The following is a 27228-nucleotide window of genomic DNA, read 5'->3' as shown; positions in this document are numbered from 1 at the left end:
TTAAAGGTTAAAAAAAAAATGTAGCCTTGGCAATCACGTGTTCACCCAAGTTCTGCGATCAATTCCCTGCCGAATGTACAGTAACACAGAATGGATCCTCTGTTTTCTTTCAACGAAAGAAAACAATGCAATGAGTAGCTGACGAGGGCTGTATTTGCGTCTAATCACGTCGCACTGATTACGTCTTCAACACTTCCCTTCGGTTCGTAGGCGTCAAAAACTTATACACGCATATATATATATATGTGGATATTCCTTTACGAGCAGCGGTATTACAAAAAGAAGAGGCAAAATTTTTAGCGATAATGAAATTGCAGAACTCATGAATGACTCCAACTCAGACGGTTATGAGTTAGTAATGAATAGTAATGACATTGATTATTCTGTGCTCAGTGGCGTATTCGGGAGTGAACAAGGCATTAACTCGGTTTCAAGTGAACCTGAGGCTGCGCCGGGAGAGAGAGAAGAAAACGTGTCGTTCCTATTCAAAGACAGATTCTGATGTAGCTTGGAGCGATAAAATTCAAGTAAACGCAAAACCCCTGTTTAGTGGTGTCCCGGGAATTGATCAACATGCTAGGCTATCTACAGAGTATTCCGCATATAAAGTGTTTCAGCTGTTTTACCGATGAAGTTTAATAGTTTAAAAAAAAAGTTGAGTTGATTTTGAATTGAACGTCCTGTTCAGCACTGAGGCTATATGAGACGTGGACCTACTGATAAACGTGGAATCCAAACTACAAGTACGTAGCATTCGCAAGGTGAAAGGAAGTTTTTAATAAATATTAGCGTTTATTGCAGGAATGCAAATAACCACTCGCCCGGGGCGTGTGGTTCATCGGTGCGGACGAGTATTTAATATCATATGGAAGTTAAGTAAATTATTTTTATTATGGGATGTGAGCTAGTAACTTTTTTCTTGGGCGAGTAAACTTTTGTTGTTTATTTGCATCCCTGGTTTATTGCCTGATATATAAAGTTGGACTTTGCGTGGGAAAGTGCTTCGAAATGTACAACACTAAAGAGAAGTACTGGGACTCCTAGATCTGAAAACAGATTTTCTGTGAAGTGTAAACTCAATATTACATATCAACTAAGGTTGTGTCGTATAATAAAGTTTGTGCTTGTATTTGTTTCTGTGCAAGTGTATTTTGTACTGCGTGCAGTAAGTGAAAAACTGACAAAAAGCAACAAATTTTCGAGGACCATCACATGCAAATCCAAACAAAATAAGAGTTCGCTTTTCTAATTTTGAACACTGGGCACATTTACTGTATATCCTGTTAATTTCTAAGAAATTGATTCAAAATCTGTGGAGACATAAAATTTTAAAAATATCTAAAAAGTGCCGGACAGTGTGCATGACAAGTTGAAATACCCGTCCGGCTGAGAGTGTATAGGGCCAGGAAAATGTGGCAACGTAGCACTCCGTATAAACTGCGATAGGAAAGGGCGCAAAGCTGAGAAAATCATAATGTCATATTTGTGATTGTTTATCTTTCAAAACAAGTCAAAACAGTTTGGTTGAAAAAGCTACTTTAAGATCTTTCTAAAAGTTTTTCCAGATTGTAAATACACCGCAGCAATTCAGAGATAATGATGTCTCACTTTTTACTGAATAACAAGAAAATTTGTACTTGTTGAGTAATGAAATTTTCAGAACTTACAGGTAATATATGCATCTACATATCGTGCACAGGAAATTATTTCATGTTATCTCCTTTCCGAAATATAGTCCTATAAACATTGATTTACTAAAAAAGTACGAAAAAATACGCACTTTTTCATTAATTTCTATTTTTTTCTCACTACACAGTACAAAGAAAATTTGTATGTCTTAAGTATTGAAAAGACAACATTCCAACAATTCCAACGAGGTACGACAATGTAATATAAGTTTTGGCTGGACGTCACGGCAGCACCGCCAAGTCAGGGGCCTATCTTTATGAAATGGATAGTAATTAACCAATCACGACGACTTATGAATTTTTGAAGAAAGAAAAAGTCTGTAATAGTCTGCCGTGTAACCCTACATCGATTCTACTAGATTCGAATCGATATTTGCTTGTAACTGATGAATTAGCTGAAGTGATCAACTGAAATGGTTAAAAGTATGATTGAAATTGGTGATTAGCAAGACAGTTTAAAATTATGAAACTACGAGAACATATAATTTCAATATCAAAACTATTGCTCTAGTGCTATAAAAGCATACAAAATCAACAATTTTTTTTAAAACAATTTCCCAAACTACGTCATATTTAACAGTACAGCAATCCCCACGCATGTTTTTCTCCGGAACGGGTTGAGATATCAAATTGCTGTAAACGCATTATGATCTTTACATTTATTGGAAACCATCTACGAGATTGGATGTAACACTCATCTAAGCACTTATTCGGAATAAAACCTCTTGAAGAAAGGCAAATTTTCAATCCCAAGTAATTTTCTTCCTACTTGTTAGAAATACGTGATGATATGCTCATGGTATTCCATACCAAAGCATGGATTATATGGACCGTGTTAGCGCGCCATTAGGAACGCAGAGAAGTGTGCGTTACTTTTTCGGACTGTACGGACGCTAAGTACACGGCGTATGTACGGTAAGTGAAAGCTTCTTTTCAATAGCTTAAAATAGGCTCCTTTTCAATTTTGTATTTTTCATTTACAACAAACACTTTTGTAGTACTACACTAAACTTTATACTAGGAGGATGCTACTTATTGCTTCCAAGTTTCGAAAAATACTGACGCTAATCGCGAAGATTGCGTTTCTTACGATATTAATTGTAATTTCTCCCTTTTTTCGCCTAAATTACGGAGCTCCGCATAACTACCTATTCTTGGCTACGCAACTGAATTTTTTTAAAATTTTCTCTATTTTCCAAGCGTCGCTTTACGTTGAAAACGTTCTTATAGTCAATCTAATAGTATAGCCACTGCTACAATCGGCAGTCGTTAACACCACAATGTTAGCGTTCATATAATCCACCCTAAGGTACTTCCGACTGCATTAACATGTCCGTCTTACTTCCGTTATTACTATTGTAGAGGCTTCCAAAATTTGGAAATTGACGAAAACTGTAGCGCCCTTAGAATGTAACACTGAATAATAAAAGTAGTAATGGTTTAGCTTAACATATAGATTTGAACTGTGTAACAGCGTGACGTAGTGAAATTTAAAAATGTAACCTAATGTTGGATTTGCAACATTGTTACTTGGTGATATTGTGAAGTACATCAAACAATGCCCGTCCGTTGGCATTTGCATGTTACAAGATTTCACTGAATTTTATCTACTAGTTTAAAAGGCATTTGAAAATAAACTGCCCACCTTATATATATATTAGCTGAAATGTTCGTTCTTCAGGTTCATGAAAATATTTCAACCCTATTCCTCCTTATGATACGCGTTTCAATGAAAGTGTAAATATGAAACCCCGTAAGATACTCTATTTTTGGCATAAATTTTGAACTTTACTACCCCGTTAGGATACACCAGTTAAGCAATGTGACACAATAAAAACTTAGATTTTTGAGCTCTCGCCATCGGTGGCCATGTTAACCCATCACACATATGAGGGATGATGTCCCTCGGAGATCACTACTTCCCGAGGAATTAGTAACGAAGAAAGGAAAGGAGAGGAGAGGAGAGGAGAGGAGGGATACGGCATGGGAACATTATCTTAGGTATCATCCTGACATTTGTCTTGGGTGAACCGGGAAAACTCAGAAAAACCTCCCACAGGATGGATGGCCTGAAAAACCTTAAGCAGAGACTATGTTCCAATATTTATTTCGAACAGATAAGTCGTTTTCCGTGATGTGATCACAAACAACAGACAACGCCTCTCGCACGGAATATAGACATTGCACCTCCCCTCTTAAAACCGAAATTTTGAAAAAATGCTGGGTCACATGTCCGCTTATTTGTAATTAGGAGTTTATATACATGTTTTAATTTCCCTAACTTGCGGGGCTCAGGAGATAGTAAGTATGTTCCAAAAAAAATTCAAAGGTTTCAGCTGTTTTCCCATGATGCGATCACAAACAACAGACAACGCACTCAATAGGGAAGAAAAAAATAAAGAAAATGTCCCTTTCTTTTAAAACCGTGATCTTAACAACGTTGGGACACACGTTCACATATTTCTAATGAGGAATTAATAGGTTGTGCTTCATTTACGTAACTCCAAGGATTTATGTGATACTCTAATCTCGACGAAACATTTTAATCCGCTTTACCTAACTTAGCATTCTTATTTTAAAAAAAAAATCCTTATTCATTGCTCTGTAGCAAAAGAAGTTTCCGTTATCTCGTTTCCACATATGTTAATATGGCCTGAATATTCACTGAATCTCTCTCCCTCCTCCATATAATAATACATATAGCTGAAATAGTATTTTCTTTATTTTTAGTCAAGAGTGTATATAACGAATTTCACACCTGTAGCTTACGCAAGTCCTTACACAAAGCATCTCCTGAATAACGGGAAATCTTATACAAATTATCCACATTACCCTCTTTGGAAACGAAATTCTAGCAGACACTGAAATACGTGTTTAATTATTTTTATTTATCAGTTTATTTATTGAGTGTCATACCTCGAAATTAAGCAAATCCTGACAAGCAGGGTTGGCAAAAACCATGGTTTTTATTGAAAAAAACCAAAAAACATATTTTGGGGGGGTTTAAACCCGGGCTTTTTGGTTTAAATAATTTGCTCTATGTATTTATATCACAAATGGACAGAAATAAGTTCGTTTCGTCTTGGTGTTATGTAACAACTGGGATATGCTGGAAGGGGTCATATAAGCTTAAAGCGGAATCCAAACCGCTTCTCAGCTTACACCCGAAAGAATTTGTCCTCCATTTGGACTCGAAACCGGGACTAATTGGTCAAAAATGCAATACGTCTGCCGACTAGGGATGGTCACATTTTCCGGAAAAAACGGAAAACGGAAAATTGAAAACGGAAGACGGAAAATTTTCCGGAAAAACGGAAGGCGAAAAATTTTCTGGAAAATGAAAATGTTCACTTGGAATAGTGACATTGGTCGTCTTACATTAAGAAAAATAACGAAAAATGCTACGCGAAAACAAGTAAATGAGGCAATGCTCTTCACCATCTAGTGCTACAGAAACGCAACTCAAACTTAACAGTGGATAGGAGAGGAAAGGTCGAGTAAATCAGCGACGAAACCTTCTTTCCTGCTACATCTATTTGTACACTTGCTTAATCATGTACTTTTTTTTTTCGTTTGCGTGAGGGCTTGCAGATCATTCGTTTGCACCAGGAATTTCCGATCGTGCGTGTGTTTCGGGGAATCCCCGATTATGCGTGTACCTGAGGGCAGAACCCTGGCAGTAAAGAGAGCTGGCAGTGTGTTATTAGTAGACTTCGGATTTTAAGGCAAATGCCTATTTTGTTCCCTTTATAGGAAGTAAAAAATACTTCGGATCTTTACGAATCATGAGGAATTAAGCCTATTAAAACATTTTATAAGTGCCCTAAAAATGCCTAAAATGGAGTTTAGCGCCTATTTTGGCCGTTTTGGCCTAAAAATGCCTAAAACTGCAAAAAATACAAAATTCCTGTATTTTTTAAATAAACTTTTTTTTTAGTGTTGAGTGAAATTTAATTGACAAATCTGAAGGCAGAGTGAGTGTGTTTGTCGAGGCTAATTTTAGTCTAACTCGTATGAAGAAGTGAAACGCAGAGGGTGGTTGTATGTAAAAAATTGTTTCTAAAAGTTGAGCTATTTCTGCTCAAGGTCAAGCCCATTTGTGAAAGACAAAGACAAACCATCCCTTTGCATCCTGCAGACACTGTACTGAAAGATCTCTATCTCTTTCTGTCTGTCTCTCTTTCCCCAGGGGCAAAACCAAAGCTATTGCTAAGTGCATATCGCAGTAACCAATATTCCCCTCCCTGCCGTTCTGCATTCTTGGAACTATTCCACCTTTTCTCTTCTGTAGCGGCTCACTTCAGCTCTTCTGTGATCCGTTCAGCTCTCTGGAATTTGGACAATAGTTTACACACACACATTCACAAATCAACACACAGCTCTATTGAAGCAAGAATCTCTTCGGGTCTTCGCTTTCAATATTTGGGAAAAACCAAAGTCCACGAACAGAAACGATTCATGAAGTGACGCGGTTCAGTTGACTGGAGTATCCATCCATGTATCATTTTCGGGTCAGTGCAGTGATTTATCTTAAACACGTAGTTCAAGAACGATACATCGTCTCTACAACGCATGAACAATTGGACTCAACGGCTTACAGCCCAGTCACAGATCTTGAGGATTCTTAAAAAGAAGTTTTGTATCATACGCAACAATGCCAAAGGAGAAGTCTTCAAAAAGTACCTTGATTCGCCAGTGGTTGCAAGAATTTCCAGATCTAACATACGATGGAAGAATAATCTTTTGTCCATTGTGCAGCAAGCAGGTAAGAAAAGCTATTTTTATTTACAGAATTTATAAATTTAATTAAATCAATTGTACACCCCCCCCTCCTTGTTTCTGTATAGCTAGCTAAAGTAAAACCTTTATCAATGGGAGGTTAACTATTTTAAGAGACAACGTTACTGAGCTGCTGAACTCGTGAAAATCTAATTTACATGGAATTTAGATCAGTTAAGAAAAAACATAAAAATAATCCTGTAACACAGGAAAATCTTTAAAATGTAAAGACTTCTAGCAGCCTGCTTAAATGAAATATATGAACGATGGTTTTGAAAGTGCTAATGGAAGAAAGTGTCTAGACTTACACATTCAACAGTTTTAGGGATTCTCGGGGATCTTGAGAAAAGCGGACATGGCATTCTCGGTTCTTTCCGAAGGACTCCCCCCCCCCCGAAAAAAAGCGGTAAAGGTTAAAAACAATGTAAGTTAAAGTTGACATATTGTGTCAGTAACTCCAAAAGGGGTCCTCTTTTCGGAGAAAAATGTTTAATGCCAGCAATTACTCGACAGTTTCAGGAGCTTAAGAAAACATATTTTTGCTATCTCGTTTTTCAAAAGAAAAAAAAAAAAAAAAAAAAAATACGAAAGAAGTTAAGAAAGGCGGGATTCAATTTTTTTTAAATGCCAACAGTTCCAAAAGTTTGAAAGAAGAAATGTGCAATGCCAATATTGATTATCTTTAAAAAGTTAAGGAAACTGGATATATCCTTTCATCCCGAAAATATCTAAAAACGAGGATTTCAGTTTGAAAGAAAAACTAGAAATGTCAATATCTTGAAAAGCATAAAAGATAGGAAAAATGTTTAAAGGCCATTTTTTTTTTTTTTTTTTTTTGTTATTTTTCTCGAAAAAGAAAGAAAAGATCTGTTAATAGTTAAATAACGGCGTTTGAGGTTCATAGATTGTCTCAGAACTTGTTTTACGAAGCAGAAACTTGTTTGTCTCTTTGTTTTTTTATTTATCAATTTTGCTCGAGGTGCTACTGTCTATTGTCTTAAGATGCTATTGATTTCCATCCATAGTTACAGACAAATAAATTCCACACAGGGGCAAGAAAAGAACAGTCTGACACTCGTCTAACAAGAATTACAATTGCGGATAATTTTATTTTAGGACAGATCTTAAGAAAGGAAGAATTTGTCTCTGATGTTCTCTCCCCAAAGCCAAAAAAAAAAAAAAAAAAAAAAAAAAAGGAATTCTAATCGATTGCTCTCTCTCTCTCTCTCTCCTGATGAAGAATATCCATACACCTTTTGTCGCAGGGCCGCAAGAGACAACTAATTTCCAAAAAAAAAAAAAATTAAAAAACGCCAATTTTATTTATTGTATCATGCTGATGTTCACGCTCAACTAAGGCATTGCTAATACTTTATTTTCGTTCTAACTTTGGTTTCTGTCAGTTGATAGTTGCAAAAATTTTGAATTTTTGAAATTTTAAAACGGCCCTTATTTTAAATTTTTGACAGGTCACTGATTTTCACACTGAAACATTTTAATCATATTTTGGGGAAAATTTGGTTCAAATCAGTTAAAAATTTTGTAAATTACAGTTTTAAAGAAAATTTTAAAGGGACGATATTTTGAAATTTTTCATGCAATTATTTTGGCATCCAAATCTCAAACAAAATATTGCCAAATTATGTTTTAATTTTTGCCAAGTTGGAGTGTGTCAGCATTCGAAATTAAATAAAATATAGTGCTTAAAATTAAATTAGTTACAGTGCTTAAAATTAAATATTATTTCTCAGATATTGATATACAATTTTATTGCTTCTGTCTGTAAATTGGGGATTATTCTGAAGTAAAATGCTCATCGATTAGTCTTTTATTTGATCTGTTCTGATTCGAAATGGGACTGGGGTATATTGGTCTTTAACGAGGTAGACCAACAAGTTTGCCTTTTTGTCAACTTTAAATCAATAATGTAACGTTCACCGATTAAAAAAAAAAAAAGCACATTACGACCAGAAAGGCAAGCAAACAGTGATGGTAGTTGTCGCAATTAGTGCTCTCAATCGGGTCAGTTCGGGTCGACTTTTGGTTGGACACCCTCGAGTAACGGGTCGGGTCAGGTCAGCCTAACTCGGGTCACGGGTCGGGTAGCGTTAGACCAACTCAGTTCACCGGTCGAGTCGGGTCACCCGAGATAGTTTGACCCGACCCGACTGGTGAACTGAGTTGGTCTAACGATACCAGACTCGTGACCCGAGTTAGGCTGACCTGACCCGACCCGTTACTGAGGGTGTCCAACAATAAGCTGACCCGAACTGACCCGTTTGAAAATACTAGTCGCAATGTACACGAAGAAAATTAGAGAATTTGAAACCGAAATTAAAGTTAAAACGCCACCATCTTCACTAGTTTTGTAAGAAGCATTTGAAAATATATTTCTAAGCGTTTTTTTTTTTTTTTTTTTTTTTTTAAGGTTTCTCAGGAAAAGAAGTGCCACTTAAAGCAACACATTGATGGTGCTGGACATCTTGCCAAATCTAAAGCGAAGAAACAACAGAAACAGACACAGTTAACTCAGCCTTCTGGATCTGGATCTGAATCTGGAACTGCGAACACATTTAATGCGGATCTTGCTAGAGCCCCTTGTCGCTGCCAACATCCCATGGAACACACTTCAAAATGAAACATTCCGACAGTTTTTACAGAAGTGGTGCCAGCAATCGATACCGTGTGAGTCAACACTCAGGAAAACGTGTTTGGATTCTGAATACAACAATACACTTGATACAATCAGAAAGGATATTGGCGATTCCAGCATTTGGGTAGGCGTCGATGAGACTACTGATGCATGCAATAGATACATAGTGAATGTTGTTGTAGGAAAACTTGATGAAGATGGACCTTCAACTCCTCACTTGTTAAGTAGCAAGGAAATTAAGAAAGTGAGTGCCCAGACAATTGCTTACACCGTGAACAAAAGTTTGCAACTTCTGTATCCTAGTGGTGTGGATGATTCTAAAATTCTTCTTCTTTGCACAGATGCAGCTTCTTACATGATTGCTGCGTTTAAGAACCTAAAACCTTTCTACCCCAACCTCATCCATGTTACCTGTGTAGCACATGCTTTTCATAGAATTTCTGAAACAATCAGGAACGAATTTCCTCAAGTCAATGCCCTCATTTCTAACATGAAAAAAACTTTTTGCAAAGCCCCATCGAGAATCGCTGTCTTTAAAGAAAAACTGCCTGGCATTTCTCTTCCTCCACAACCTGTCCTAACGCGCTGGGGAACATGGCTTGAAGCAGCTTTGTATTACGCAGAGAACTTGGACGCTATTGCTGGTGTTGTTGGCGAACTTCCTGGTGTGGAAAACATTGCAAGTGTTTCAGTTTTGAAGGAACTTTTCAAAGATCCCATTCTCAAAAGAGATCTTGTATATATCAAGTCAAATTTTTCATTCTTACCTACGACGATCACTAAGTTGGAAGCTACGGGAAAGCCACTTAGTGAACAGGTGTCAGTAGTTAACGAAGCCGAAAAGAAAATCCAAAGTGCTACGGGGAAAGTTGGGGAAAAAGTGCAGTGTAAGTGGGAAAGTGTAGTGAAGAAGAATGAGGGATTTCTTGTGTTGGCTCGTATAGGGAAAGTTTTGATGGGAGAGGATGAAACCATCCCCGACGAAGTGGAAATGAAAAATGTATCGAAATTTAAGTATGCTCCTGTAACATCTGTCTCAGTGGAAAGATCGTTTTCGGCAGCAAAGATGATCCTTACAGACAAAAGAGAGAGATTGACAGTCGAAAACTTTGAGAAACTGTTGGTAATTTACTGTTTCCAAAATTACGAATGAGCAAGTTGTGTACTGAATGAATCACCTGATTCACTGAAAACAAAAGATGTTAATAAAAAGGGGTATGTAATAATTTATACTATTATTTTTAGAGCCTATTTTTAATTTTTAGCGCCTATTTTCCTATTTTTAGTACCTATTTTAGGCGCCTAAAATTAAACTTTTTGGTGCCTAAAATTCCGAAGTCTAGTTATTAGTACAACTGGTATTTTTATATGCCAACCATTTCTTCATTGCTTATCGTGACCACGGTGATCTTTCAAGGTCACAGATCCTGGGGGACAGGGTTTGAAAAAACCCGGGCTTTTTTGAAAAAGCCCAACCCACCTGGGCCCATATGGGTTTTTTCGGGTTTAATTGGGTTTTTCGGGTTTAATCGGTTTTTTTCGAAATATTTCAATGTCTTTGGGGTAAAAGTGTTAAAATGTGATATATTTCAAGATTGTCATTGTCACAACTTGCAACAATTTTCTACTTAATGCTGTTTTGAAAAAAATGGCCGCCATTTTAAAATTTTACATTCGATCGCCGAAAAAATCTATACAGCAAATTTAACATATCTCGTCCAACCGTCAAAATTTTAACTTAAAAGACTGAAAATTGCGCTTTGTAGCGTGGATACTCGCTGTTTTGAAATAATGGCCGCCATTTTGAAATTTTACGTTGGTATGGTGCCAAAATCTATACAGGAAATTTAGTGTCTCGTGCTTGTATTCTGAAAATTTTAACTTAAAAGGCCGAAAGTTGTACCCTGTAGTGTGTGTGTGGTAGAGGCAGACAAACGAGTTGAGTTGACTTTGTGTTTAACGTCCCTTTCAGCAGCGAGGCTATATGAGACGGGACCTACTGATTAACGTGGAATCCGAACCACATGAGCTCCCTCCGGGAAGCAAACCCGGGTCCCACGCCGAAGTCGCGTACATTAACCGCGTACCATGAAGGAGCTCGGCAGACAAACGAACAAATGTAGACCAAGTCATCCAGAAGTCTGACTGACGTTCGCCAAATATGAATACCAAAAGGGGTCTATTAATTTATAACAAAGATACAATTCATGTTGTATGAAATAAATAAATGTTTTAAAATGTCTTATATGAAATTAATATCTTCCAGCATAAATAAACCTGCCATATTTTGTCCATGAGAATACGGGACACCTCAGATCCTCCCCTTCTTCAACTTTCCAACACAATGCAATGAACTGTAGTCTGGTTACGGGCAAAAGTATAATAGGCCGCGGTGGCTCAGTGGTAAAGCGTTCACCTCTAGTGCATGGGGTTCCTAGTTCGATCCCAGCTCGCGCCAAGTGAGCTTTGTGGTGGACAAACACCTTGTGTGTGGGTTTTCTCGGGATTCTCACGTTTCCTCCCACTATCTTTATTCCGTCATTTCAATCATTTCTCATCATCACCGTCACCTTGAGCATAGCACGCATAACCGTGAGACTAAAACTAAAAGATTTCACTTTATTTTTTTTTTCAATAATATAATAGGCGAAAGTTCACTAAGCAACAGCTGCTTTTCTCTGTTCGTACCCTGCAATTAATTGTATAGACTGAAGATGCCTAAAAACTTCAGATGTGCTATAAAAATGCTTTACAGGAAAACAATATGCAAATTATTTAAATCAGTGGTACAATCTACTTTCAATATTTTTCGCGCGTTTAGCAATATTTATTTGCATGGCTGTATCTGCCAAAATTACGTTCGTCAGTTTAATCTGATGAAAAGCTGATTTTTGTCCTTGTGTCATGTGTAATTGTCAGGACCAGATTTACATTTTTCTAAGATTTTGACCAAACCACAATTCTGTGCCCCTAGCCTCTGAAAAAGACTATAATTCTTGTTAACTTATCTAATGTGTTGCTGAAGAAAAGGTTAGTCATCTTCCCTGTGTTTGTAAATGTAGAAACACTCAAAGCCATCTTTTTTTATTATTTTATCTTTGTTTATTATTTTATTTATTTTTTTTAATTTTATTTATTTATTTTTTTGATGTTCCGGAGAGTATCCGAGTTTCCGTCAAGTTCAATGGAAAAAGTAGCATTGCAAATTTCGCTCGCTATCAAGTCGGACAGGGTGGTGTTATAACTTCCTCGAAACTGTTGCATGCAACAGCGCACTGTTCATTCACTAATTAGAGGATTCCCAGCCAATGTCAGAATTTTTTGTTTTTCACTTTTCGAATAAGCTGATATTGATAGCAGAAATGGAACGTAGTTAAAATACGGGACATTTCCCTGTCCCGACTAAATTTACGGGGACGCGGGACACTCGGGCTCAAAAACGGGACCCGTATGGCAGGCTTTAAGCGTAAAATAAATAGTTTTATTGTTGAAGTATTCATTTCCGATCCTTCTGCGTTTAATTTGGGAATTTCCCGAGCACTTCTTTAACGGCGTGTACATCAAAACTTCCACCTGTACGGAAATTTGAACTCAGCACTTGAAATAGTAAGCGTTACATAGTCTTCGGAACCCCAAGCTTCTTAAATTTGCAAGAATTTTTACGCTATTGCTGGTTTTGATTCTACAGAATGCTTATTTTAAGAGTAGCAACAAATGATTGAATTAAACTGTTATTGTTGGAAAACCAAATTTTAGTTGAAGAACCTTGTGTTTTACATCAAAGGTGAGAAATAATACTAATAGTTTTACTAATGTATTTACATATGTACTATTAGTACCGGCACCTATGACCTTAAACCCGTCAAACGTATGAGTGATAATGTCCCTCAGTGTCGCTCCGAATAGCACATTTCACAAAGTCATCCGCCTTCATTAATTCTGTTTTCAGTCTGTTTCTCTTTTTACCCGGTGTTTTCAACAACCCCGTTTCTTTGAACTCTCTACGTACGTTCACAACACTCGACTCAGAGACACCAGTATATTCTGCTGTTAATTTCACTATGTCATTCACTAACACTGTAGGATTGTTTTCCAGCAGTTTATTGAACACATTTAAAACAATTCGTTTTTCCTCGCTCTTCAATGGGTTTCCTTTTGGATGTTTCATAACTTGACACTGAACAGAAGCACTACATGTAGCCGCCATGTTTTCAAATTGTAAGGTGACTGTTGGGGGCGGGACTTAAAATGACTGTTGCAATCTCTGCGTTTCTTAAGGACAGCCATTACACTTTTTAAAAACGGTTTTTCTTTAGTATGGTTGTTAAGAGCAATTCAAAATATATTAAATTTGTACCGAAACATATTATATAAATGTTTATTCTCTACTACATTTACTATCTGCCTCTCTCTCAAGTGTTTAACATTTGTTGTTATAGATACTTATCGGTTTGCATGTTAGCAACACTGTGACGACTGTTTTCTTTTTATCTTTTTTTTTTTTCTTTCTTGATAACAGAAGGTAAAAATCACAAAATATGGCATATATTTTGTCAGTAATTTGTAGTAGTATATTTTGCTCCGTAAATTAATATTTTTTCGTCTCGTCTAACAAATGTGTGAAGTTAATTACACGAAACAATGAAAAAATAGTTCCTCTCTTTAACCAATTACAAATAAGCAATTACGTCAATCACGGAACTATATTTATAACTCCAGCCATTACATTTCATTGTCATTTGTTTATCCCAAGTGTGTTTCTTACATTGAATACACTTTAGTAAAATCACAAGTGCGGTACGAGAACTTCCGTATGCAAGCATATGTTGTTTTGCTCAGACCCTACAACTCTCTACAAATAAGGGTCTTGCAATAGAAAAAATCGAAAAAATGTTAAGTGTTGCTAGTCGGATTGTTTCCCACTTTAAACATAGTACGTTGGCGACGTCAGAACTGGAAAAACAGTAAAGGTTATTAGGATTGGCAGTACATTTCCTTATACAGCAAGTTAAAACTCGGTGAAACAGCATACATGGAATGCTTGAGAGATTGATAGAACAAAGAAGAGCTCTTAACAATGAATTATCAGATAGAAATGTAACAAGGGCGCTAGATTGCAAGAAGTTTAACCCATTACGGATTTCCACTTTCTGACGTAAATTTTAGACTTTCACTCAAACAGCTATTGCTTCCTTACTATTTATCGTAGGATCATGGTTCATACCTCGTTTTTCTCACGATAGAGCATACTTACCAACGGTACCACGTGTCCGTATCATAAACCTTAACCGGAAAAATCGAAAGAAAAAAACGGAATTTTTCTGAAAAAAAAATCACCCCTTCGTAACACTTGCGCCTCTCGGGCCCGGCCCCGGTTTCACGTAGGGATACACAAAAATTGATAAATACCCAAAGGTACACACAATCTTTATGCAAAGTTTCAATCTAATATCTTGAAAACTAAAGGCGTGAAAAAGTTTTGAAATTTGCCTTAAGAAAAAGGTCACGTCCCTTCGCACCACTTGGCGCCGCCAAGTTGACCATCCGGTTCCAAAACGCATCTGCGGTGATCTTTGGTCCATCCTTGACTTGAAAAATAAAAAAATCCCGGCTTAAATACCTGTTATAGAACCTAAATAAGCGGTCAAAGACGATAGTACGCCATGGTATATAAATATACCAGAACTCTTAAAAAGGTTAAACTTCCTACAGACTAGGGATGACCACATTTTCAAGGAAAACGGAATATAGTTCTTCCGGAAACTGGAAAATTAGAAAGACGTAAAATCTTCAGGAAAAACGGAAGACGAAAAATTTTCCGAAAAAACGGAAAATGTTATTTCCGGAAACCGGAAAACTCTTTTTCCGGAAATGGCCATCCCTACTGCCGACTCACTCACGAAGGACTCCTGATAAAAATACGCTGTACTGATCTTTACAAACTTATTAATATAATTGTAAGAGTCATCCCAGAAGGACAAAAAGATACAGTTAAACAAGTGAAACCATTATACAAAATTACATATGGACAATTTCAAAGTACTGCACAGTACAGAAGAACCGGAACTAATTTAGTTCAAGTTAGTTCACTACGACTTTTATTAGTCCAAGTTAAAGAAATACAACGACCTAATTTGCATATCAGTAAGAAAAGTAAATAAAGATACGAATTATTTGAATCCACTTTGGCTCTGGCCTATTTATACATAGTTCAAGATACTTCTGATTTTAATGCCTTTCGTGGGGTTTGTATGACCTCACCCCTTGCAAAAAAATACGTAATTTCGATGTATTTTATCAATACTGAACATTATTAAAACGAAACAATATTTAGAATTTTTCTTTGATTGCAATTGCATAACAATAACAAATTATTTTAAAAAATCACAAAAGAAATATTCATAAACTTATTAAAAAAAAAAAAAAGTTGCTTTTGTAGTATAATCTCTTTGAGTAATGAATGGGGAATTTAGGTCTGAATATAATACGAATAATATATTGGAGTGAAACGTGATAACCCACAAATGTGTGTTCATCAAGATTTTATAAACATTTACACGTTTACTAACATTTTTCGTTCTTTGGTTTAAACCAGTGTTTTTTTTTTTTTTTTTTTTTTTTAACCAGCCAACCCTTCTGACAAGGGACACTTCTTCAACAAAGAAAGGGAAATTTGGATATATTAGTAATAACCATCTCCCCCCTAAAAAAGGAATTTTCCAAAACACATGTCCCATTATTTGTATTTACCAGTTCATACACTTACACGTCTCTAGCATAAGAAATCACCACACATCGTAATTTGTGAATAAATAAAGGGAAATTTCGATATTACAGAAATATCTTTTGCCCTTAGGAGTGGAACTTTCGAATTGCTGAAACACGTATTCTCTTAGTTTTAGTTAGAGTTTATAAACCGAATTTCATACTACCAAGTAAGCAAGCCATCACATTGAACACTTTCTCAATAAAGAAGGGTAAATTCGGGTATCAAAGAATCGACTCCAGTTTTCCCTTTTACGAGCAAAATTTTTGAAAACACTGAAATACATATCCCTTTATTCTTATGTATGAGCTTACGAACCGAATTTCACATCAAGTGAATCCCCACATCCAGCAACTTGTGAATAAATAAAGGGAAATTGCAATACTAAAGAATTTACTCTTTTCTCCTGTTAAGAACGAAATTTTTAAAAATGCTTAAGCATGTATTATTTTACTTTTTTAAGAGTTTATACATAGAATTTTGTACTTTCAACTTAAGTGAATCCTCACATTGGGCACTTTCTCAATATAGAAAGGGAAATATACATATTATAGAAATGATCAAATTTTTCCCTTAGCAGCACAAATTTCAAAAAAGCTGAAACATGTATTCCCTTATTTCTATTCAAGAGTTTATATACTGAATTTTACATCTCTAACTTAAGCGAATTCTCGGCTCCGCAACAGCTCTGCACTCCGGGAGCTTCTGAGTTCAGTTCACTTCGGCTTGTTATATGTTAAGAAATAAATATTTCAGCAGGAAATACTGATATTAACCCCTAAAATTAGTTATTTAAATGTCAGGGTCTAGAAGTTTAGAACTTTACTTCGTTCTTCTCTATCCTCAAGAACGAAAGAATTTAGCGACTATGAGAACGACCATGAAGGTTGTGCTGATACTTTCGAAAGAGCAAAGTTTGCATGCTTCCAACTAGAAAGGGACTATGTATACAGAAAAACTGTGTGTAGTGAAAACAGAACCGCACAGATGTCTAACCCGCACGAACAAACAAAATCTCCTTCGTGATGTAAAGCTATTTCGCTTTATGGCCTTTAATCTAATTCAGAGTCTCTAGAACTAACCCTACAGAATACTTCTTTAGGTACTTTCGTCCTTTCAAAAAAGAAAAAGCAAAACTTCATGCAAGCTTCTAGAACCAGTTCCCGGATTGTCGATATGGAATAAATCATAGACAAATTACCTTGTGTCTTCAAGTTACAAGTATTTCTTCATTAGTAACTATGTCTTAAATTTTACCTTTAGTTTCAAATATATTGAAATGAAATGAAATCTTTGAGTTTTACGTCCCACGATTATGCCGGTTAGGTTAAAGGAGACGGTGATGATGAGTAATGAATGAAATGGTGGAATGAAGAAAGTGGGAGGAAACGGGAGAACCCCGAGAAAACCCACGCACACGGTGTTTGTCCACCACAAACTTCACTTGGCGGGGACTGGGATCGAACCCGGGACCCCAAGCACCAGAGGTGAACGCTCTACCACTGAGCCACGGCGGCTCCCTTCAAATATATTATATTAGTGAAAATTAAATCACAGTTTTTTTAGGTCCTATAGAAAAATCGATCTGTGAAATACACTTACATTCTTAGGAACACGTTTTACATGTTCGGACTCAGTGAACCTTTCTTTTCCCCGAAAGGCAAAGCTCAGGGGAAGCCAATCCTAGAGCAGCTTTCCGGATTGTCGACATGAAGTTGCTCATGTCTTGTCACAATTATTTCTCAAGTATTAACCGTATCCATATTTTGGTTATAATCTTTCGATTTAGGGATTTAGATTTCTGGGCTCTCGGCATCTTATGGCCATTTAGCCCGTCACGTCTGAGGGATGACGTCCCTCGGCGAGCACACTGTCCGGGGGAAGGGAAGGAAAAAAGAATTGGGGCAGGAAGGAAGAAGCCTGGGACCTATAAGTTAGGTACCGCCCCGGCATTTGCCTGGTGTGAATGAGGAAAACCCAGGAAAACCTCATTCAAGGTGGCTGGCCTGAAAAAGCTGTTACACTTTTTCGACCGAATGCCCCCACCGGGAATCGAACCCGGGACAAGGCGAGGGCGTTAGTGACTGCGCTACGCGGGACCACCTATAATCTTTCGACTACAGTTCATATATATCAAATTTTCTAGGTTCCCAGATTGAAACTGAGCTTATTTTCAAATAATGTAATGAAAATTATATTATAATTTAGTAGTAAGTCTCTGCACCTCCAGTGTAACCGAATGCGAACTACAAACTCAAATATCTCTACCGGATCTGAAATTTTGTGAATTAAAGTAATGTGTCTCACACTTATCACTTAAATAGAAAGAAATAATTTCCACTTTCTGTCTTACTATGCTACTATGTCAAAACCAGGTTCGTAGCCACAACACTGAGACACGGGGTGGGGGTGGGAGAGTTGACGAGATCATTTTTGAGGGTTGAGCTTAGCTCACCTTAAATTTATACATACATATCAACATAAACTGAAAGTTTCAGGGGTGCTGAAAGCGGTAGTAGGGAGTACTCTAGTCACCCATAGCAATGAGCCTGGTCAAAATAAAGTTATTTTTTCTGCCGATTAAAGAATTCACATTCCGTTGGCAAAGGTTTTAAGTTTCCCCTAGAGAGTAATAAAGATACCACTGCCCACTTCACTTATTTACTTTACACTAGGATGGAACTCGATAATTGATAATATAATACAAAATGAAAATAAGTGGTTACAAATAAATGTGGGCATTTTAGCAGAGAGAATGGTTAAACACATATACATAATAATGGGTTCAATCTTAAGTTTAGGACTCTCTTGATTACTGAATAATATTGTATTCACAATGCTATTATCATCGGTACAAATACTTAGATTAAATATAATACTACGCTAAGGGACAACGTTTATGGCATTTGAAGGTGGTGCTCCGAGTTCTCCTTCAATGCTGTTAGCAGATGAAAGGGTAATGATGATGTCACATTTTGTCTACCACGTTAAAGCAAAAAACGAAATATATTTGCTACCTGATCGTGATGTAGTGCATCTGCTCAAATACATCTCTTTAGTACATGGCAACGTCGCGTTACAGCCTTTGTTTCATTCACATAGTCTATACACCATCGGCTGTTCCACGCTTTCAATCTATTTTGTGTTGTTCATGTCTTTCCTATATTATAACTGCACTTGATATGCTCGTATTTTCCCCTAAAAATTGCTTCTATATACATTTCCCGCGTCGAAAACTGCATCGCTTGGACTGCAGACGATGTTCCATTCGCACAAATTCGGTCGAACAACCCAACATGTTAGGATATTTGCACTCGCAATTTTCCGTCGGGCTGAAAATGGGTAAATTGTACGTTGAAACGAATATTTAATTTTGTGAAACCAGTTTGATTTTAGTGAAGTTATTAAAACCATATATTTAATTACTTTCTTAACAGCTTGAGTAATGAAGTTATTGGTCAGTAAAGTTAGTATTGTTTCATTCATGGTACTTCTAATGGTTATAATGGTATTATCTTTAACTAAAATAGTGTTGAATTGAAACAGAATGTAGATTAACGTAGTTTTGATAGAATTATCGTTCTATCAAGCTCCCTATTTTCGATATTTACTATCTGTTCTTTTTATATATATATATATATATATATATATATATATATATATATATATATATATGAGTTTTCCATTCGAATCTGAACTAAATAATTAATTGCCAATAAACAAAAATTGAAAAGATAATTATTTGTTCGATTTTATTCCAGTGTAATAAAATTACTCCATAATTGTTGTCGGTTAGATCAAAGATTCTCTTTTAGTATTGCGCTTTAATTTCCGATTGTTCTGTATTCCCTTCTCGGAGTCAAATCTCGGATAGAAAGTTTGATTCCCGAAAAGAGGGATATAAGAAAGGAACTCAGTATAGCATTTATATGGCAGAATGATACTGTTGCGATTGTATGCGCAGTTGAATGGTTGATCGTTTCCCCTAGACTTCATCGCTTGCCTAGGGGAAACGACCAAATACAATATAAGGTATTTATACGCTAATAATATTGTATAACTAGGTGAAATGTCCGTTCTTCGAAAGGAGGGAACAAGTTTATGGGAAATATTTAAATTCCCTTTCCCCTTAGTACAGAATATAATCTTCTTTAGGCATAATTATTGAAACAACTTACCTGCACAGAATACACCTTTAATCAAATTGATATGATTAAAAAGGTCAATTTGAAGTGGATACTATATATATCTCCCAAAAGTCACTTAAAACGGGTCAGCCGTTTTCAGGATCCTGAAAACTATGAAAATCGACACAAATCTCAGTATTTTTTTTTAAACATTTTTTCACCTCTCCATCCTCTGCCGATAGGGTTGAACTTGGACTTAAACGGCATTGGGAACAATCATTTTAGCGACCACGACTAATATGAATTAGGCACTAATATTAGTCGTTTTGCATTAATTTTACAAGTCACTTCTTCCAATTACCTACCCATGAGATGTCTTACTCCCTAATTATTTGGCCAGTTTGAAAGTCATATATCTACCAAGTTTAGCTAAAATTGATCCAGACGTTCCGGAGCTACGCTGCATAACAATATATCCAAATATACCGTATTTGCGCGAATATAGGCCGCAATTTTTTCCCTAAATTTTGGCATGGAAAATTATGGTGCGGCCTATAATCGAGATTTCTCCCCTAAAATAATAAATCGTAAATTTCAAAATGACACATACACGTAACTTCTGGATTGAAATTAGTACCATTATGAGTTTACTGCAGTTACTTTTGTAAACCATCAAAGACTTCAGAAGAAAATAGCAGAAAAACCTACCTAATATATACGGTATATTTATATACACTATCTGTTCTTTAAAAAAGAAAAGCAACTTGTGATAAACTCATTTGTGCATTATTTTTGGTGTACCCGTTTCAGATAATTTAGTTTCCTTTTATTTTAAAAAGACTGCTATATTTACACCAGCGCTATGCATTCTCGCACGGATAGCAATATCCAGCACACGAAGCAGCCGACGCTCTTGGCAACCAACGGCAGCCAATCACAGCCCTACCTGTGATTACGTCATCTTAGTAGGTGGAACTCGCGCGAGCCGCGAGAATAAGAGAGAATTTACGGGAAGCAGCCATCATTGGGCGCGCAGACACTGACTGAAGGACAGCACGTTACAAACACTGAAGCAATGAATTAATCTAAAATTAAGACAAATATTGTATCCTTTTTCATCTGCGATATTTAAGATTACCAATATATTTCTGTAAGTATAAAAGGGCCTGTCTATTTTAAGGAGATGTAAGTACAATAATTTTATTAAACAACTTCATATTTGTGTGTATCATTTACGTTATTTGTGTCCGGAAAGTACTGCCTCGTGTTCTTCGCCTTGTCATGCATGGTGCAATATATTGATACAAGTAAATTTTTGCAGTGTTCAATTAATTTTCATGTTAAATGATGCTGAAGTTTTGTCTTATTTGTCAGTTTAAGGTTGTTATTTGAATTTTCGCCTATGTGTAGTTAGCCGTGGAAGAAGCTATCGTTTTGTGATAACTTGTTTCTTCGTTAACGCTCGGGAGAAAAATTCAATTAATGACTATCTACTGTAAAGTTTTCTCTACTTGGATTACCATCCTATGGAGTAAACATCACAAACTTTGTTTAGCAAAACTGCGTCAGCTTGTTTGTACCCACCCAAATCAAGCACAGTTACTTTCCACCATATCAGCATTACCAGCATCTGATTCTTCACCCTCACTACACGATCCAGAATTCTGCTCAGAGTTACTATCACAAAAAAGGTCATCTTCAATCCCATCAAGGTTATATGAAATTCCAATTTATGTGAAACTTTTCATGACAAGTTCTTGCGATATTGACTGCCAAGCAGCCAAAATCAAACGGCACACTTCCGACACTGGTGCACGTTGTTAACTACCTCCTGTCGTAGAAGTTGCTTTGTTCATGATACAGAATTGTCTTACACTAGCTCTGAATGGATGATTGATACACACTTCAAAAGCTACAACACACAACTTTCTCGTAAATTTAGAAGTGTATCTATATTTACTTTTTCTATAATCTCGTGTCAAAGGTTTACATGCTGCCTATATTCGTGCAAATAAGGTATTTAGGTATGCGAACAAAGTCTTGGGCGCTGACCCCATAAATTCCCAACCCAGCTGACATGCCCGTTCACGCCTGAACTTGATATTAAATGTCAAAGCGATTTTGACCTATCAGCTCGGCAAACCCGAAAACTATGGACTCGATGGACTCGACACTAATCTCAGTGATTTGAGACATTTTATTTTTCACTTCTTCTTTGAACTTTAAAGCTATCGGGAGTGTGACTATTAATGTCAGTGACACCGAGAACTATGGATTCAGCACTAGTATCAGTAATTTCGATTATTTTTACATGTCAACCCCTCCCAACCGCCCCAAAAGCGTTAAATGGGGTTAAACGTAACTTCGATGGTATAGATAGTGTCACCAAACAACTTAGGGACCCCGAAAACTACGGACTCTACTAATATCAGTCGTTTTCAATTTTATGTAACTTTCTTCCATTCCTCCTACTCTTAATAACGGTTCTTTTAAATTATTTTTATACATCACCATTTCCTCCCCTCGGGAGTACTAATGGGGACTGAATTTGTATTCAAACGACATCTGGATTATCACTGTTCATTTCGACCATTTTTATATGTCACTCTCCTGCTCCCCTCTAAATGTTCTTGGGGGATTCTTACCTCCACTACGGTCTGAACTTGGACTTCAAAAGCATTGGAACTTCCTTAATTCGTATTAGCGACCCTGACAACTGTGAATTCGACACTAATGTAGGTCGTTTCCGACCATTTTGTCACCCCTTCCCTCTCCCCCTAAGTGTGCCAAGGGGCTTCTAACCTCACAGTACTGTTTTCCAGACTGTAAGTAATATATGACCAAGTGTGGTTGAAATTGCTCCAGGCATTTCCGAGTTATGCAGAAACATTTATTTATTGAACAAATTCCCAGATACAGTATAACTTTGCCATTTTACACAGGGAAATGTTAACAAAAGAAAGAAAAAAACAAGACAAAAAAAAAAGTATCGACAAAGAGTGTAAAAGTAATAATATTCCATCAAAACTCGTTTAACTGCTCTTTCAAATAGCGGTTAGCTCTATAAAATGTCCACATCAGTTGTTACTTGATTATAATAGTTCGGTATTCTATAAAAAAGAGACCTCTGTATAACTGTCAACCTAGGGCGGGCAATATGGAATAGGTAGGTCTTCCGGGTTACGCGGGAAGGGAAATGTACGGATAGTTCCTGAAGTAATGTGTCCGATCTTATGTTTCCATTAACTATTTTATAAAGAAATTTCAGGTCTCTATTTCTGCGTATTCCCGGGGTCTGGATATTAAGATGTCGCAGGAGTTCCTTCTTAGAAAATATTCGAACACGAAAACGGACTATAGCAATAAAGGAATTGAGGATAGGATCAAGTCTGGAAAGATGTGTAGGTGTTGTCATGACTCACATGGGAGAACAGTATTCGATCTTGGGCGCTATTAAAGTTTTATAAAAAGTTGCTAATGAGGAAACAGAGCGTAGTACAGTAAATCGATAAAGAAGCCCCAACATGCGCATTGAATTCTTAAGTATTGAGGAGATGTGGTCAGAGAATGTGAGTTTTGAATCAAAGATGACACCAAGATCATGCTGAATAGCAGAATGTCTAACATACACACATATACGCATTATATATATATAAAGAATCATTATTTGAAGGCTTCTGATAGAGCTTTCACAATATCGTACTTTCCTTACCATGCATCACTTAATTTCGATTGAAATCTCACTAAAACAATAGCGCTTATTACTTATTTCGTGTAATAGCTTACCAGTTGAGGATGCTGCAGGAATTGCTTTAGCCTGGCGCTTCAATGGTATTGGTGCAGGACCACCAGCTGGCGCAGGTCTTTTTCGCCCAACGACCGACGAAGTAATACTTGACATCTCTGAAAGACAAAAATTGTAAACAAGGTCTATTGACATTCAGCAGACTTGAATGGAACCAATTTAAACGTAATAATAATAACTAAATAAAGGCAACTATACTATTATAATCAGTTTACGAGTAGCTAACTGAGACCGACTTTAACATACAAAATAAATGTATCACTTAATCTACGAAAGTAATATTATAGATCACTCTAATTCACCTACTATCAATTTTCTTTAAGTGAAAGTCTTTATTTGATACTAGCTTAAATTCCAGTTCTTCGCGAATAGGTTTATGGGAAATATTTAAATATCCTTCTTCCTTAAGATATTTAACTAAATGAAAGTGTAATGATAAAAATACAGAAGATTCACTACTTTTGACATATATATTGAGACATCCTATCCCCACAGAATAGGTCTTTAATCAAAGCGATATGATTTAAAAACCCAGCTTGAAGTGGGTAGGTACTAATTATCTTCTAAAAGTCATTTCCAACGAGTCAGTAGTTTTCACGATCCCGAAAACTATAAATTCGACACACATCTCAGTCATTTTTGACATTCAATTATAATCCCACCCACCCGTTTGCCGATGGGGCTGAACTTGGATTAAAACGACACTATTCATTTCAAAGACTCCGATTAATATGGATTGCGCACTAATATCAGTCGTTTTACATTATTTTTAAGTCACTTCTTTTAACTCCTACCATTTATTCTCTCAATGCATTTTTCAGATTAGAAGTCTTATGTGTAAGTCTCGTTGAAACTGTTCCGGACGATCCGGAGTTAAGCTGAAATACAGATACATACACATACATCCAAATATATGAGCAACGCCTGAAATTACTAATCCAGCTGAGATGCTCGTTCATGCCTAAATTTGAGATTAAATGTTATCGCGATTGAATGCTAATAGCTTACCGAACCCGACACTACCTCGGTCATTTAAACATTTTTCACTAATTCTTACTCCCCTTGCCAATGAGGGTTGAACTTAGACTTTAACGCTATCGTGCTATCGGAAGTGCGACTAATAATCTCAACGACCCCGACAATTATGAATTTTACACTAATAAAGGTCTTTATTGATTATTTTCACATGCCAACACTTCCCACCATCCTAGAGGTCCTATCGACGTATCCCGTGTTTAAAGATCAAGAGTCGGATGAAATTAATCCGGCTATCCACTGGAGATTAAACTGGGTCGAAAATGACACTTTCAAACTTTTTATTTTAACAGCCTAGTACAGAAAAGTTTGTACACATGTGCATAGTAAACGTAAAAAAATTGCGTCAAATCGGACATCTTGATGTGCCACTGACTGGTGTCATTTTTCGACGCCCATGCAAAACAAGAATTTTTTATGCTTTTTAGAGACATTTCTTCGTTATTTTCGTTAAGGGAAGGGTTATAATTATTAAAAAAATATGTAAGTTTCCTCTTCTGGTTTCAAACATTCGATGAATTAACATTTTTAAAACTATTGCCATTTTAGCTCTCAATTTCCGTCAGAACTGCTTCAAAGCGAAAATACTGAGTTCAGGATGTTGGCTTTTTATTTACAAATGACAAATCTCTGTATGATGCTTCGATTGAACACTTCTTCGTTTATCTCTTAATAGATACAACCCAGAACTGGCCACGAGGGGGGGGGGGGGATTATATGTTGAGTTCTACCCATGCCCAGCCCAACCGTCCATGTTTTGGCACATTTTAATTTTTGTAGTCTGATGTCTCAATTAAATTCTTCTCTGCTACAAACTTCCCTAATTTCTTCCATCAATTCTGTCTCGACCAGTTTTGCTTCTTTCTCCACTTCGGACAGCTCAGAAAAATGTTTAAAAATTGCGGTTGATCCGTGCTGAGATATACTTTGTTACTACTGTCAACTACCATCTCACCTAAGAGGCAAGAATTGATAAGCAACTCGTAACTCACATTAGATAACTTGTCAAGGTAGGCTGAAATTAGAATATAACTGAACCCTTTTGAATTTGAATGCTGGTAGTTTCTCGTATGAGTTATTTACCGATAAAGTATGAAAATGAGTACGGTCTTGATAAATTTCTATTTAGATAATGCAACATGCGATGGAGAGGAAGTTCGTTACCATGCAGCTTGTAAATACATCATTGTATTGATTTTCCGTCTCTTCTTCTATCACACGAATAGCATCTCCGTTTGATTTTGTGTTAGCCACAGCCCCATCACAGCCAGCAATCCTTAAATTCTCAATTTTCATATTAATATCCTTTAAATAATCTAAAATATTTATTTTAATATCGATGGGTATACCAAAAAGTGATGTGACGTGACCATGTATTTTGACTGTGGGTCTGCGAGCACAACAGGTTACAATTAGCTTGTGAAATGTTCTCCCAATATTTACTTGTTTAATAGTTGGGACATCTGAAAGTTACAGTGGTCTAGGTAATTGTCAAAAACTACTAAGACAATAAGAACCAGATGTAGACAATTCAATCTGTTCAAAGAAAATGTGAAGTAAGTCAAAGCTTCATCGTGAAAGATAGCAGATTTCAACAGTTGACTGTGAAAGTTCTAATGAGAAAGGAAACAGCTGTTTTATCAGAAAGGTGGTGTTAGTTAGGCAAGAAAATATATTCAATGTCCAGTTCTACTTTTCATTACATCCAAACAGACCGCTTTAATACTGATAATTTTAAACTATTTTTCACTAATTTTACATTTTCTTTGCATCTTTCTTGGCACTTTACTTTTGTCAGTCACTTTTGATGTATCATGTTTAGTCGATGGACCGTATTAACACCAGTGTTTTAACGGGGAATTTGCAGTTCTAGATGCATTCCTAGAAGACACTCCTATCGAGTCGTATACATCTGCAAATGCAGCTAACCTAATGAGCATTTGGGGTGTAGCATTGGGTATCTCTGACTTATAAACTTCTTTCTGGTGGTGTCTGTTCATTAAATTGAGGCACAAAGTCAGAGTCTTCCAGTTCCATTTGAAATTGAAAAGATGAAGTATAAAAGAAGCAGACTTTACATGTTGTAAAATTTCCGACTGAATTACCTTCTTTCCTTCCTCTTCATTGGTTTGTTTTCTTCTTATTAAAGTACACTTACCTAAACTCGGAAGACCATCTTTCTGTCTCATCAGTAACAAAATCATGCTTAATTGCTAAGACCTTCCTACTTATTTCGCTAGTGAACTTGAACAGATTTACGTTGCATGTACATATACTGAAGAGGGTCTTCGCTCGACTTTTAAAGGATATTACAAAACTTTGAAAAGCCTTGGTCTTCAATTTATTTCTTTTTCTATTTATGTAGTATGGACGAA

The 27228-nt window shown here is 36.5% G+C and overlaps 1 protein-coding gene across 5 annotated transcripts in view; it reads right to left on the bottom strand.

Annotated features, from left to right (window-relative positions):
- LOC145688206 (carboxy-terminal kinesin 2-like) overlaps nt 1–27228 on the bottom strand; it is a 233128-nt gene that overhangs the window by 164814 nt on the left and 41086 nt on the right. For all 5 annotated transcript variants that reach the window (XM_081762093.1, XM_081762097.1, XM_081762094.1 and 2 more), the window contains one exon: nt 23800–23916. In XM_081762093.1, coding sequence (XP_081618219.1) covers nt 23800–23916 — 117 coding nt within the window. The remainder of the gene's footprint in view (nt 1–23799; nt 23917–27228) is intronic.

The sequence above is a fragment of the Thermobia domestica genome, chromosome 6, assembly GCF_964235325.1.
Source record: "Thermobia domestica chromosome 6, izTheDome1.hap1.1, whole genome shotgun sequence".
Taxonomy (NCBI): Eukaryota; Metazoa; Arthropoda; class Insecta; order Zygentoma; family Lepismatidae; genus Thermobia; species Thermobia domestica.
The sequence above is the reverse complement of the archived record's forward strand: the minus strand, read 5'-3'. Positions and strand labels throughout refer to the sequence as shown.